The sequence below is a fragment of the Pollachius pollachius genome (assembly GCF_949987615.1).
Source record: "Pollachius pollachius genome assembly, chromosome: 11".
Taxonomy (NCBI): domain Eukaryota; kingdom Metazoa; phylum Chordata; class Actinopteri; order Gadiformes; family Gadidae; genus Pollachius; species Pollachius pollachius.
The window spans coordinates 6,919,908-6,934,556 of NC_136944.1; the positions used below are offsets into that span (position 1 = coordinate 6,919,908).

The following is a 14,649-nucleotide window of genomic DNA, read 5'->3' on the forward strand; positions in this document are numbered from 1 at the left end:
CAGCGATGATTTGTGTTTAAGATCATATGCGGAATTGACTACGTTTAAAACGGATTTGGGTTCACCGCCTCTTTAAAAACTCCCCGTGCCTTCACTGAGCCAGTCCATTGCAACTGGTGAGTCGAAACAGGAATCCACAGGTGGAGCCAATAGCCTTTCACAATAAACGGCTCCTGCTGCGCGCCTCTGACTCTCCAGGTCCCTGAGCGTACACCGTGGAGTGTGAACACAGAATCCCTCCTTTCTTGGTGGTGGCTCTTGGAGAAAACGACCCAGCCAGGTCCGTTGCGCGTACTTGTGTCTGCAAAGTCAAGAAGCTGCTAGGAGGGCTGCCAAACACTTGTTAGGAACAGAATGGACGTCAGTGATTTGCCAACTGTCAATTTTTTGGAACAGGGTTACACCCGAGATGCTTACCTTGGTGATGACTCACAGGGATTTTCTTAGTGTCTTATGAATGCTCAGCGATTGCGTGTGTGAGCATGCCTGGTTGTGAAATCTGGGCTCTCTGTGTCACATTATGAGGATGAAAAAAGTTTAATTTTATTTCAGCCAATTGGCTGAAATAACACTAACTGTTGGACACAGTTAGTTATAGTGGCCAAGTGTGTACAATGCGCACCATCGCTTTAAAACACAGGGTGGCCTCATGGTTGCATCATAGGTTTAAGGGTCCCATTGCATACTACTTTATGGATGCTTTAATATAGATATTAGAGGGCCCCTAACACAGTATTTGAGGATGGTCCCGAAATTCAGCCGTGGTGCAGACTTACAGCCACTACGAGCCAGTTGCACATTGAGCTTTCCCCAAACGCGCCGTTTCGGTGTCTGTAGCTTTAATGCAAATGAGGAGAGAGGCGGGTCAAGGAGGAGGGTGAGGGTGTGGCCCTGAGCAGCTTGCGGCCACGGTACCATGCGCTCTGTTTACAGTGGATGTATCACAATGGCGAGGCACAACAGCCTTTTGCCCTGTTCTGTAAATATTCGAGAACACTCTGGGTGCTCTGGCGGGAGTCCTGGAGCTCTATATCTAAATAAAATCATATTATACATAGATACCTATAATATATAATCACGGCCAAAAGCTTTGTGCACCTCCGGACGATATTATCAATCTCAAACGACTGCGTCAGGATCTCCGACGTCTCTGGTTCTTCCCCTTCCACATCAATCTGAAGTAGACTGAAACGAGACATGGGGGAAAAAGCGATTGTCTTCAGCGATTATCTCCCGCTGGAGCCCCGCTGCCCGCTGACGAGGCCCCACCGCCTCGGAAGCGGGCAGCGTGCCTCGCGGCGGTGGGGCCTCGTGGCGGTGGACAGCGGGGCTCCGGCGGGAGACAATTGCGGGCAACAATCCCTTTCTCCTCCATGTCGTGGTTCATGTACTTCAGGGACTCAAAGCCAAAGTTCCTTTCCCCCAATTCCTTCTCAACCATGGCTGAGGTAACCCCCACTACGAGTCTCGTTGTGGAAATACCAGAGACGTCAAAGAGCCCGATGTGTTATGGGCCATAACATGAACAGCAGAACGGTTAACCAAATAACAAAGAAGTGTACAACTGTCGTAGCTCACTGTCTCATTGGTGGACCAAATTCTCTGGGCGGGCAAAGAAGAGAAGGGGAGGTAACACTTCCCCTTAGGATGACATCCAGGGAAGGTCCAAGTCGGCGAGTCTGAGCTTAGTTTTTTCAAAGGCAGAGAAGGATACCTAGTACTCGTTTTTATACCTTCCACGCCATTTCTAGCTACTTGGGGACCATAGTCAGGCTAGGTAAACTCATATTAATGTTAGAAAACCTCATAAAGTGAGATTTTCTTGCCATGGGATCTTTAAGACTTTTAACCTCTTGCATTGTGCCATGAAAGGCCATTTGTGTGTGTGTTTTATTTATCAGCGCTAAAGATCTCTGTCCTAATGAAGCGGATATGTAAAATTGCCATATAATGAAGCAATAAAGCTAGAGGGATCTTTCCAGGATTCTGACTGCGGTGTCTATTGTGCAGAAACCAGTTTCGGCCTAAGGATTTTCCGAGATAAACAACATTCTGCCTTAGTTTTGCACACTATCGCCCGAGCGCTTGAGTATTCTGGTCCTCAGCCAAGCCCCAGAGTTCAGGCTGGCTCGGTAGGCTTGAACTTTTCCTGACCCAACAAGTCTTTGATGTGACTGAGATGAATGCACAACTTAATGTTCCGCCAAACTGCACCTAGATGACGGGAGACTGCTGGGAAATGACAGGAAATTGAGTGAATGGTTATTTTCATTTAATGTTATCGGGTGCAGCCAGAATCAAGACTGCAGTGTAAAATTGAGTCATTAGTCTCACACAAGGTTAATTTATCCTGAACAACATACGACCGTCACACAATGGGGATCCAGGATACCGCTCGGTCTGAGAATCATAGGTTTAATAATATGGGGTCACCTAAGACATGTGTTTACTGAGGCTCCCTTTTAGGTATCCTGTGGGACAGTTGATCACCATAACCCTATTGACGTCACTCGGTCACATGCTGACACCCGAAATCATAACCAACAGAGAAAGGAATGCTTTCAGACAGACAAATGCATAGACACACTCCATCAGTCATTATTAAAATATTTTGTTATTGTTATTCTGTCTGTCTGTCTGTCTGTCTGTCTGTCTGTCTGTCTGTCTGTCTGTCTGTCTGTCTGTCTGTCTGTCTGTCTGTCTGTCTGCACGCGGCTATATCCTGTGCAAGGTTTCAAGTGGTGCCCCTGCCCATTGACCAGAGACAATATATAAGCTCTTTCTCTGTCTCTCTCTCTCTTAATGTCTCTCTGTGTCCCTGTGTCAGGTCCAGGCTCAGGTGTCCAGCTCTCTGGCGGTGGCGCAGGAGCTTGCGGACGATGTGGACTGCCACGTCTTCCCATTCAGGGACTTTGGGAAGGGCCGCATCAAAAAGCTCCGCATCAGCCCGGACGCCTTCATCCAGCTGAGCCTACAGCTGGCCTACTACAGGGTGAGTGAGGCCTACCACAGGGTGAGTGAGGCCTACCACAGGGTGAGTGAGGCCTACCACAGGGTGAGTGAGGCCTACTACAGGGTGAGTGAGGCCTACTACAGGGTGAGTGAGGCCTACCACAGGGTGAGTGAGGCCTACCACAGGGTGAGTGAGGCCTACCACAGGGTGAGTGAGGCCTACCACAGGGTGAGTGAGGCCTACCACAGGGTGAGTGAGGCCTACCACAGGGTGAGTGAGGCCGACCACAGGGTGAGTGAGGCCGACCACAGGGTGAGTGAGGCCTACCACAGGGTGAGTGAGGCCTACCACAGGGTGAGTGAGGCCGACCACAGGGTGAGTGAGGCCGACCACAGGGTGAGTGAGGCCTACCACAGGGTGAGTGAGGCCTACCACAGGGTGAGTGAGGCCGACCACAGGGTGAGTGAGGCCTACCACAGGGTGAGTGAGGCCTACCACAGGGTGAGTGAGGCCTACCACAGGGGGGTGAGGCCTACCACAGGGGGGTGAGGCCTACCACAGGGGGGTGAGGCCTACCACAGGGTGAGTGAGGCCGACCACAGGGTGAGTGAGGCCTACTACAGGGTGAGTGAGGCCTACCACAGGGTGAGTGAGAGTGGTTTCTGGTTTCTGCACAATAGACACCGCAGTCAGAATCCTGGAAAGATCCCTCTAGCTTTATTGCTTCATTATATGGCAATTTTACATATCCGCTTCATTAGGACAGAGATCTTTAGCGCTGATAAATAAAACACACACACAAGTGGCCTTTCATGGCATGCTAATAAACATTGAAATCTTTTAATTGCACTACTTGAAACTTGAAAAGTTTGATACACTCCATTAGTATACAGAAACATAGCAGGAGCGCCGGTTGTCCTTTGAAAAGGGGGTTCACTTTATAATTTGCAATCCGTTATTCACAGATGTTGTGCACCTTGTTGGTTGATAAATGACCCTCTTGTGTACATTCGGTGTGTCACTTGTGTACATACACTCCACCTGGGTCTGAGGGCGCTGCTCTGCATCCTTCCTGCACACGCCGGGTAACACCATGGCAAACCGTTTTCAAGCCATACTTCTGTGCACCCCCCCAACACACACACACGCACTGTATCATGACACCGAATGTACACAAGAGGGTCATTTATCAACCAACAAGGTGCACAACATCTGTGAATAACGGATTGCAAATTATAAAGTGAACCCCCTTTTCAAAGGACAACCGGCGCTCCTGCTATGTTTCTGTATACTAATGGAGTGTATCAAACTTTTCAAGTTTCAAGTAGTGCAATTAAAAGATTTCAATGTTTATTAGCATCAAAGCTAAACTAAGCTAAGCTAGTGGTAGCCTGCAGCTGAGAAGGTGCTAACACAGCCCCGCCCCGCTCATCAATGGACCAATCAGTGGTCAGCAACACCTGGGTGGATGTCACGTGGTGTCGTGTCGCTCGGACGCTCAGACCCCTGGAAGCCCTGACCCCTGGTTGTGTTGCTTACGTGATGCAGTCCCACGAGAATGCACAGACCTTAACCCAAACGCTCTGACCTACACCATGCACATGTGAAGGGAAGCAGGCCTCCTCTAACCCCGCCCTCTCTCTCTCTCCCTCCCCAACGCAGGACCGCGGGGGCTTCTGCCTGACCTACGAGGCGTCCATGACCCGCCTCTTCCGGGAGGGTCGCACCGAGACGGTCCGATCCTGCTCCAGCGAGAGCTGTGACTTCGTGAAGGCCCTGGCCGGAGGAGAGGTACATCAGCCCAGTTATGCATCCAGCACTAGACTAGAACTCAGCGGATTAGGTTTCCCTGTTGGTTTTGTGTAAAAGACGTCTTTTGGAGTTCGATTTTAAATTTAAATTTCTGAGGTCGTGACTCTGGTGTGATGAGGAATCAATCCGTTTGAATGAGATGACCCCTCTTTTGAACCCCCGCCTCATTAAAAAGCCAGTATTACACACCACTGGCCAATGAGTTTGGCAACCTAGACCCAGTGAAGCTTAACGGCCATGCTTCTTTTGTTTTAGTACCACGCAACCATCTAATTTTACTTACAACTACGATGATTAGGTGAGGAACAATTTTGCGTTGTCTTTATTTTATTCATATGCGTTGTCATGGCGCCGCGGATGGCAGCCACGGTACTTCGCTCTCTAGTACTTTGTTTGTTTTTGTGCGTTTATTATGTTTTCAGGGGTCTTTTACCAGTAACTTTTACCAGAGAGGAACTCAAGTTTTTTTGAAATCCTGATGGGAGGCGCAACGGTTCTCCATGGAATCTGCCGGAGACGCAGACGAGGGAAACAAGCAGGAGCGCTGGTGAAATAAAGGAAAAGGGGACTACGCACCTCGCTTCCTGCCATTCACCTGGCAAATGTCCGGTCCCTGGCAAACAAGATGGATGAGCTGCTGCTTCTCAATCAAACCAACTCTGACTTTAACAGATCCGCTGCCCTATGTTTCACTGAAACCTGGCTCTGTGAACGCATCCCGGAAAGCGCGCTTCAGCTGCCCGGTTTCCAACTCATCCGGGCGGACCGCAACACAGAGCTTTCGGGGAAAACGAAAGGCGGAGGAATCTGCTTCTACTCAAACGATGGTTGGTGTACAGATGTTACAGTGCTGAAAAAGACGTACAGCCCTCCTTCTATTCTCCATGGGAGTTCTCCTCGTTATGGTTGGTGTTTACATACCACCACAAGCCTACAGCATATATACAGACAGCATATCAACATTCCCACCAGAAACAAAAACACACTGGACCACTGTTACACAGTTTTGAAGAACGCCTATCGCGCCGTTTCCCGGGCAGCTCTAGGGCTCTCCGACCACTGTCTGCTTCATCTCATCCCAACCTACAGGCAGAAACTAAAAATTTCTAAACCGGTGGCAAAGACTTTAAAGAAATGGACAAGGGAATCAAAGCTGGAGTTGCAGGCTTGCTTTGACTGCACCAACTGGAACGTTTTTGAAGCTGCAGCTACAGACCTAGACGACCTCACGGACACTTTAACATCTTACATCCGCTTTTGCGAGGACCTCTGTGCAGACCAAGACCTTCTGCACATACAACAACAGCAAACCTTGGTTCACTCCTAATCGTAGGAAGATGCGTCAAGCTAAAGAGAAGGCCCATATAAGTGGGGACTGGGACCTATGTAAGCAGGCCAGGAACAAGTTGACAAAGGAGATCAAGGTAGCCAAAAGAAGCTACAGTTGAGAAACTAAAAAATTGTCTCTCCGCCAATGACCCTGCATCAGTTTGGAAGGGCCTGCAACAAATTACTTACTACAAGAGACCATCCCCCCACCCTTTAGAAAATCCCAGTCTGGCAGACGACCTGAATGACTTTTACTGCAGGTTTGAAAAGCACCCATTATCACACCCCTCACGCACAAAAGGTTTTCCCTCATCACCCAACCCCCTCCCTCCACCTGCGCTAACTATCCGCGAGAAGGATGTGTGCCGGCTCTTTCAGAAGCAGAAGATCAAGAAGGCTCCAGGACCTGATGGTGTGTCCCCCTCTTGTCTGCAAGTCTGTGCTGAACAGCTGCCGCCCATCTTCACACGGATCTTTAACTGGTCCCTGGAGCTGTGTGAAGTGCCCTCCTGCTTTAAATGCTCCACCATCATCCCAGTCCCCAAAAAAACCTCCATCACAGGACTAAATGACTACAGGCCTGTCTCCCTGACGTCTGTGGTCATGAAATCCTTTGAAAGACTGGTGTTGAGCCACCTGAAGGACATAACCGGACCCCCGCTGGACCCCCTGCAGTTTGCCTACAGGGCAAACGGGTCGGCAGATGATGCTGTCAACATGGGACTGCAATACATACTGCACCACCTCGATTACCAAGGCACGTATGCCAGGATCCTGTTTGTGGACTTCAGCTCGGCGTTCAACACCATCATCCCTGAAATCCTACATCAGAAGCTCACCCAGTTTGAAGTGCCGGTCACCACCTGTCAGTGGATCATCAGCTTCCTGATTGGCAGGCATCAGCCTGTCAGACTGGGGAGCATCTCATCCAAAACCCGGTCCATCAGCGCCCCATAGGGTTGGGTCCTCTCCCCGCTGCTCTTCTCCATCTACTCTAATGACTGCACTTCAAAGAGCCCGTTCGTAAAACTCCTGAAGTTTGCAGATGACACCACCGTCAGTGGTTTGATCCAGGATGGTGATGAGTCAGCTTACAGACAGGAGGTGGAACAGCTGGTCCAATGGTGCAGTCAGCACCACCTGTTGTTGAACCACAAGAAGACTGTGGAGATGACAGTGGACTTTTGGAGAAGTCCCCCCCACCCCCCCCCCTCACCATCCAGAATGACAGTGTCCACTGTTGATTCCTTTAGGTTCCTGGGTACAACCATTTCACAGGACCTAAAATGGTGTCCCCACATTTACTCTGTCCCGAAAATGGCCCAGCAGAGGTTATACTTCCTGCGACAACTAAGGAAGATTAATCTGCCTAAAGAGCTGCTGACCACCTTCTACTCAGCCATCATTCAGTCCGTCATCTGCCCCTCGATCACTGTCTGGTTTGGGTCAGCCACCAAACGGGACAGGGCCAGACTGCAACGGACAATACGGGCTGCGGAGAGGATCATTGCAGCTGACCTTTCTACCATCGAGGACATGTACCAGGCCAGGGTCAGGAAAAGGGCAGCAAAAATCGCCCTAGATCCCTCACATCCTGGTCACAAAATGTTCAACCTCCTGCCCTCTGGTAGGCGATACAGGGTACTGTTTGCCAAAACCAGCCGACACAAAGACAGCTTCTTTCCCCAAGCGATCACTCGCCCTGAAATAGCCTCCACACTTTCACTGAACAAGGGCTATCAAAACTGTTCCCCATCTACCTCATGGATATTTACATTTTTTATTTGTTTAATTCCAATATTGTTGTTAATATATTGCCATTGTACTGAACTGCCTTGCACTGTATTTATATTTATATTGAAATCCTAAATCTCAAAAGGGTTAAAAGGGTTAACCAAAGTCAAATTCCTTGCATTCCTTGCATTCCTTGCAAAGCTGGCCAATAAAGCTGAATCTGAATCTGAATTTTGGCTTAACAGAAGGTCTCATAGAATCGTGTTTTTCTAGTCCAGAAAGTCCACAGAAATGTCCGGGTTTTCCCTCACTGGTTGCGTACCAGTCAATGGACCTCTCGACTGTGGGACGCCTCAGGAGAACAACGCTCACAGGCCAGCAGTTTTGTAGCAAGAACTCCAACCGTCCACTGTGTGATGTGATCCGACAGGAGGAGGAGCATTGCAGACAGCTGTTCCGACGGGCTGCCGAGAAGCATCAGAACCTGTACCGACTGGCTATGACGGGTGACGGCATCGACCGACACCTCTTCTGTCTGTATGTGGTGTCCAAGTACCTTGGTGTGGACTCCCCCTTCCTCAAAGAGGTGAGCGTCAATCAAGTGATCCATTTTTTGATGAGGCGTTGGATCAGTGGAATCCTTTCATTCCTTACTCATGCCGACTTACATATACCGAATGTCATATCGTGCTTTGAATGTGATTCTCGGAATACGACTCGAAGTTGGGGTGCGAGTTTATGAAATGACGTTTCAACATTGCCTTGATACATGACTCACCTTTTTACCCCTTTCTCTTTTCTCTTTCTCTTTTCTCTTTCTCTTCCCCTTCCCCTCTCCCCCTCTGGTCTGACTCTGGGCCAGGTTCTTTCCGAGCCGTGGCGTCTCTCAACCAGCCAGACCCCCCTGCAGCAGATGGAACTATTTGACCTCAAGAACAACCCTGAATTCATATCCCTGGGCGGAGGCTTTGGACCTGTGAGTCTTTCTCCCTCTCACTCACACGCACAGCGACACACACGTGGTCATGGGACTTTTGTTATTGGTAGAAGGCAGTCATGAACATCAACACATTCTTATATATACAATAACAAAATGAGGGTTCTGCCATTGTTCTTGTTCTTTGGTAGGAAATGGCGATAGGCCGCTACCTTGCAGCCCAGAGACCACACAATTGCCTTCTTTCTCCTTTTCTTTTTAGAAAGAAAGTGTTTATAAGTCGTAAGTTTCGTGAGTATAAGTTGTTTGTAAGTCGCTTTGGATAAAAGCGTCTGCTAAATGCCCTAAATGTAAATGTAAATGTAAATGTTTAAAAGCACAGAAGGGGTGTATGTTTTGACTCTAGCTGTGGGATAATGAATTGCTTCCAGGAGTTATGTCCCAAGGTGCATTTTTAGGATCTGGAGTCACCCTGAAGATAAAGGTGGTGATAAGCCTTGCGCTTAACGTTCAAATGCTCACATGTTCACAAACTACTACATTCTTCAGGTGTGTGTCAGGTTATGTCAAGTGTAGCATTTCCGCGCCAGGTAGTTATAGTGACGGGAGCTCTTGTGTTTTGTTTGTCAGTGATGCAAAACCACACACACACACACGCACACGCACACTCACTCTCACTGAGTGACCGATTTATTGTTTAGTTTACTACTGAAGCAGTACATCACTGCAAACACACTCATTAATCATTTGCTCATGAGTGTTTGGATGAGGGGGTAAGGGAAGAGCAGAAAGATTAACAATATTCGCACTTTCTGTCTACCATTAAAGTATTTGGTGGAATCTCCTGATCAAAGGCACCTCCAGATCATTGATAGAGGTGTGTGTGTGTGTGTGTGTGTGTGTGTGTGTGTGTGTGTGTGTGTGTGTGTGTGTGTGTGTGTGTGTGTGTGTGTGTGTGTGTGTGTGTGTGTGTGTGTAAGGTTGCGGACGACGGCTACGGAGTGTCCTACATCATCGTGGGGGAGGACATGATCAACTTCCACGTGTCCTCAAAGCACTCCTGCAGTGGAACCGTGAGTCACACACACACACACACACCTTCTATGCCCCCCATAGCCCACTGTCCAGTAATGCATGATGAAGTCATGGTGAGGATGTAGCGGCGGTCCATATGGTTAAGCCGTCTACAGCGTAGTATCACTAGTATCGCCAAAACTAACAACCAGCAAAACAGGATGGAAATAAATCAACCAAACCAGACTGCAGGGGAGAGGCCGGACATGAAACTTTTGATCTGCGCATGCTGACAGTTTCAATAAATGACATGGAAGGGCCAAATTAAATAGATAGGGGACAACTCTGTGAACTGGATAACGAAGCCGGAGATGAACCCGGGGACAACTCTGTGAACTGAATAACGAAGCCGGAGATGAACCCGGGGACAAGAGCACCAGAACGGGAGAGAGGAGGACATGAAGCCCTTGGAGGGTCACCCCGGAGGGTCTTTCCGGAGCGGGGAGCACCGACGTCAGCCCTGCTCACTGGTCGGAGTGAAGAAGTGTCTCAGAGTTGTAGCGTACAGGCCCATCGCTAAATGCAACATCTGCGTTCTTGTGCAGGGACCGTGCACGCAGAGTATGGCTGGTGTTCTCTACGCATTTATTCACATTTGTTTGTTTGTTTCTAATGCTAAAGCAGTAAAAAGGGGGATGACTGTTTGGATCAAACCACACCGAGATGATGTGAAACAAAATAACTCGCTGAGCAGACAAGAACGGAACTGATCGTACTCGTCTTTTTCAATTGATTGGCGGCAGTAGCCTAGGAGGTAGAGCGGATTGGCTGGTAACCTGAAGGTTGCTGGTTCGATCCCCGGCTCCTCCTAGCTGTGTGTGTCGAGGTGTTCTTGAGCGAGGCACCTAACACTAACTGCTCCCGACAAGCTGGCTGTCCCCTTGCATGGCTGACTCCGTCGTCGGCGCATGAATGGTGAATGTGAGGCAATATTGTAAAGCGCTTTGGGTGGCCAATGGTTAGAAAAGCGCTTTATAAATGCAGTCCATTTACGTTTTGTGGTACCCGCTCCCCGATGTCTCGGGGTCAAGGATGGATCACACTGCGAAGTCGGGGTTTAAGCCACACACAGCGTTTATTATCAAGACGGAGAACACATGTACTCGATATAGGGTCTCCGAGAGCCTCTATTCCATTGGGGTTTCCGGCTGTTCCCCCGTGTCGCTCGTCTCCCCTCTCCCGTCCTGGTGTGCCTTTTTAAAATGGCTCCTGGGCCTTTTCCTCCCTCTGGCCAGGTGTCCCCCATCTCACTGATTGGGGGGAGAGAAGTGATGCTCTCTGTCGCCGGTTAGTGGGTGGCGGCGGTACACGCCGTCCACCTCGGACCCGCCCGGGCCGAGGTTTAAGGGGCGGGATGCCACAGTTTACTGATCGTAAATGTCTTGAATACGATTGTGACTTGATTGATTTTATGGAACTTATTTATAGAACCACCAATGCAAACTGTGCAACCTAGTTAGAGTTGATCGCAGCACACCAATCGTGGGGTGTTGCGTCCCCTCACGTCTTATCCTTAGTACTTTTTTTTTGCCAGTATGGAGATGAAATGGGTCTTAAATTGCATTCATAATGGTCTTCAAAAGTCTTAAATTGAACTTGTTTAAATTTGTAGAAACCCTGAATTAGGAGGCAAAAAAGGGGGTTGTCACGACTAACGGAATTCATTGTAGATGAAATAATTGTTTATGACACACAGGCTATTATGGATAACACTAAATATAGTGTGTGTGTTGGTGTGTGAACCCCTGCCAGCATAACATAAACATGTTCTATCGTTGCTCTGGTGAGTAACCACATCCTGCGTCACAGCGTTACGATAGGAAATGACCAGCAAGCTAGGGCTGTGACAAGAACCATTGTCCCTCCAGAACCATGGTTCTTTGATGCCATCATTTTCTTTCTTGTCATTTTTCTTGGCATCTATTCTGTTATTCTGTTTATTCTATTTATAAACTAAAAATCATGAATTCCCTGTTCATGCCTAGCATTACCCCAGCTCGAGGGCCGATATGAACGCACTCTCAGGCGCGTCGAGTGTGTTCTGATGGCTCAGAACCAGTGTGCGAAATACGGGGGGGGCTCGACCTCAAAAGTAACATTTGAGGGGGGTCTCATTGTGTCAAAAAAAAATGTATAGCCTATATATTTTATTGTCACTAATGGTAACTTAAATGTATTTAAGCTCACCATGTCCAGTATTCAGAATTCAAAACATTTATTTAAAAATATGTTAATTTTTTGCCAGTCTTGTGTGCGTATGCAAAGTAGCCATGTTCACCAAACAGAAGAAAGACGTAATGTTGAAAGGTCATACTAAAAACGGCTAGCAAGCGAATGCTAAACCAGAGTGTATCACTCAAACACTTTGGGTCTATTCTAACTTAAGGTAAGAGGCTATCTTTTAAATCTTTGCAGTGACTGAATTGAGATGATAGAACTGGGACATAGGGTGCACTGTGCATAAGATGGGTGTGTGCGACTGTGTGCATGCATGTCCTTTCCGGCTTCGGCATACTGCATGGTTACGATCATGAATGTGTTGTGGTCTTAGTGAAGCAGCCTAGCTTTGCAAGTTGGAATAGGCCTAATTGTTTACGTGTGTGCGAGAGAAACACCCCCCCCATGAATGTGGCACATGGATATAGAGTTTACACTGACTGACTCCTCCTCCTGACCCATCTGGCCGGGGGAGGGAGATCGGTCACCGGAAAGGCACGTGGAGGTTCGTTCTAGTGGCAGGTGTGAGCTGATGTTCTTGGAGCGTCCCACATGAGTCTGGATCCCCCGGGACCGGGGGTCAGCAGCCCAGAGCCCTGTAGCAGAAGGCGGCCCCAACACGGGCCCCTCTGCAGTGGCTCACTGTAGCAGCTGCCTTGCGCGTGTTTTCATTTCGCGCTGCTAGGCAGCCTGGATTCCATGGATCCGATTTTCGCCTGAGATAGGGAACCAATCACAGAACGGGGAGGGACGGCAAGACGATGACAACGTTTATGCGACACACCCATCGTCTTCTTCCTCATCAAATTTCTGTCGCTCTACATAGTCATCTGGTATAATTGATACGAATGGCTATGAGCTACGTACAGACTCATATGATGGACATTTGTAGGGCCCAATAAACGGCTCCGGGCAATCGTAAACCACGCCTCAAATACGAGAAAATGAATGAGTGGCTCCCAGAACTCATCTCAATGTAGATTGAGATGAGGTCTGGCGTTAGCCAGGCTAGCAGACCCCTGTTGGGGAAGCATGTTGAGGCCAGGTGTGAACATAGCTAAAGTCTGTCTGCGTTTCCATCTCTATATCTTAATCACTCTTTGAGTCTTTCTATCTCTATATCTCTATCTCATTATGTCTCTATTCAGCTATATTAATCTCTGGATCTCTCAATCTCTCTCTCTGGATCTCTCTCTCTGTTCTCTGATCTCTCGCTCTCTGGATCTCTCACGTCATATATATATTCATATCTCTCTCTCGCTGTATCTGTATTTCAAGTCGTCTTTATTATTGCCATACAACGTAAATCGTTTGGAATTTATTTAGGTGATTCGGCTCACACAGGACAGTAAAATACCACACAGAACAAGGGAGACAACAAGTCTGACTGAACATACACAAAAGGCATCACATTAAAACTAGACACATGCGTTGTTACCAGTGTGAAAATACAATAAATAAAAATGGATGACAAAGTGCAAATGCATTTAAATACCCTGAGGAGGGGTATTCAAATGCATTAGCTCTTTATCGCTCTTTCTTTCACTCTTTCTTTCTCTCTTCATCTCTCTCTCTAGCTCTATCTCTCTCTCTATTCATATGTCTCTTACTCTCTCTCCTAGGACTCCCATCGGTTTGGGCAGCAGATAAGTCGGGCGTTTAAGGACATCTTGGCCCTTCTCTCGTCTCCCGACGGCAAGACCGCCACGCCGAGGAGCCCCCCTCAGCCGCTGACCAAGAAGGCTCTCTGAGCTCGGACCCCAAGCACTCCCATCAGATCTCCTTGAACACGACTGTACAAAATGGTGGAAAAAAAAAAAAGAGTCCTCCTACAACCGTCTTACACTTGACCTGGATGTTCACCCAGTAAACTTAAAATGTGTGTGTGTTTTTTTTTTTTTATGTTTTTAAGTATCTTTTGTTAAAGGGAAATAGGCATCCTTCATCCAGGTCATTTTGCCTCTCAGTTGGATGTGGCCTAAAACGAGCATGAGCAACAAGTCTCTATGAAGACAAATTACCTTTTTAATTAGTGTACAAAACAGTGAATAAACAAGCTTTTATTTTTTGTTATATATTTACGAATGGTTTATTGTTACAAAGGGACAGGACGCTGCGACAGGGGCAACTTGGGTATGAGTTTTTCCTTATTTTTTACTTTTAAGTAACGGGCGTATTTGCTAGTTATATCACAAGATCATTAAAAACGATCTAGGTGGGTACAGTGATGTATTAATAAAGCAATTAGTCCTGCTCCAAATAATGGAGTGTCTACTTCTGGTATGTAGAGTTTGAGTTAATACGAGTCGCTTCTATGATTTAGTATGCCTTTTTTTCAAATGCCCTTTTTTGGGTTAAAAATTGTCTTCAAAAGGAAGGAAAACAAGGTATCACATGGCTTTGTTTCACACGGTCATCTAAAATCAATTTTTTTATTTTCTGTAAATGATCAGGGCCTTCATCGTGTAACTATAACCTTGTGGTTTGTTGTACAAAAATGTCTAACGTGGTGCATTCAAAGCATAAAGCAAGCTCCCATTCATTTCTAAACCAGGGCTAGGCGGTTGATTAAGAGACCGCCACGTCCTTTGAT

At 47.7% G+C, this 14,649-nt stretch overlaps 1 protein-coding gene across 1 annotated transcript in view; it reads left to right on the plus strand.

Annotated features, from left to right (window-relative positions):
• cpt1a2b (carnitine palmitoyltransferase 1A2b) overlaps positions 1–14,133 on the plus strand; it is a 30,756-nt gene extending 16,623 nt beyond the window's left edge. Inside the window, exons 14-19 of the mRNA XM_079746633.1 lie at positions 2,828–2,992; positions 4,616–4,744; positions 8,259–8,414; positions 8,691–8,804; positions 9,746–9,838; positions 13,679–14,133. Coding sequence (XP_079602759.1) covers positions 2,828–2,992; positions 4,616–4,744; positions 8,259–8,414; positions 8,691–8,804; positions 9,746–9,838; positions 13,679–13,807 — 786 coding nt within the window. The 3' untranslated portion in view covers positions 13,808–14,133. The remainder of the gene's footprint in view (positions 1–2,827; positions 2,993–4,615; positions 4,745–8,258; positions 8,415–8,690; positions 8,805–9,745; positions 9,839–13,678) is intronic.
• The last annotated feature ends 516 nt before the right edge of the window (positions 14,134–14,649 follow it).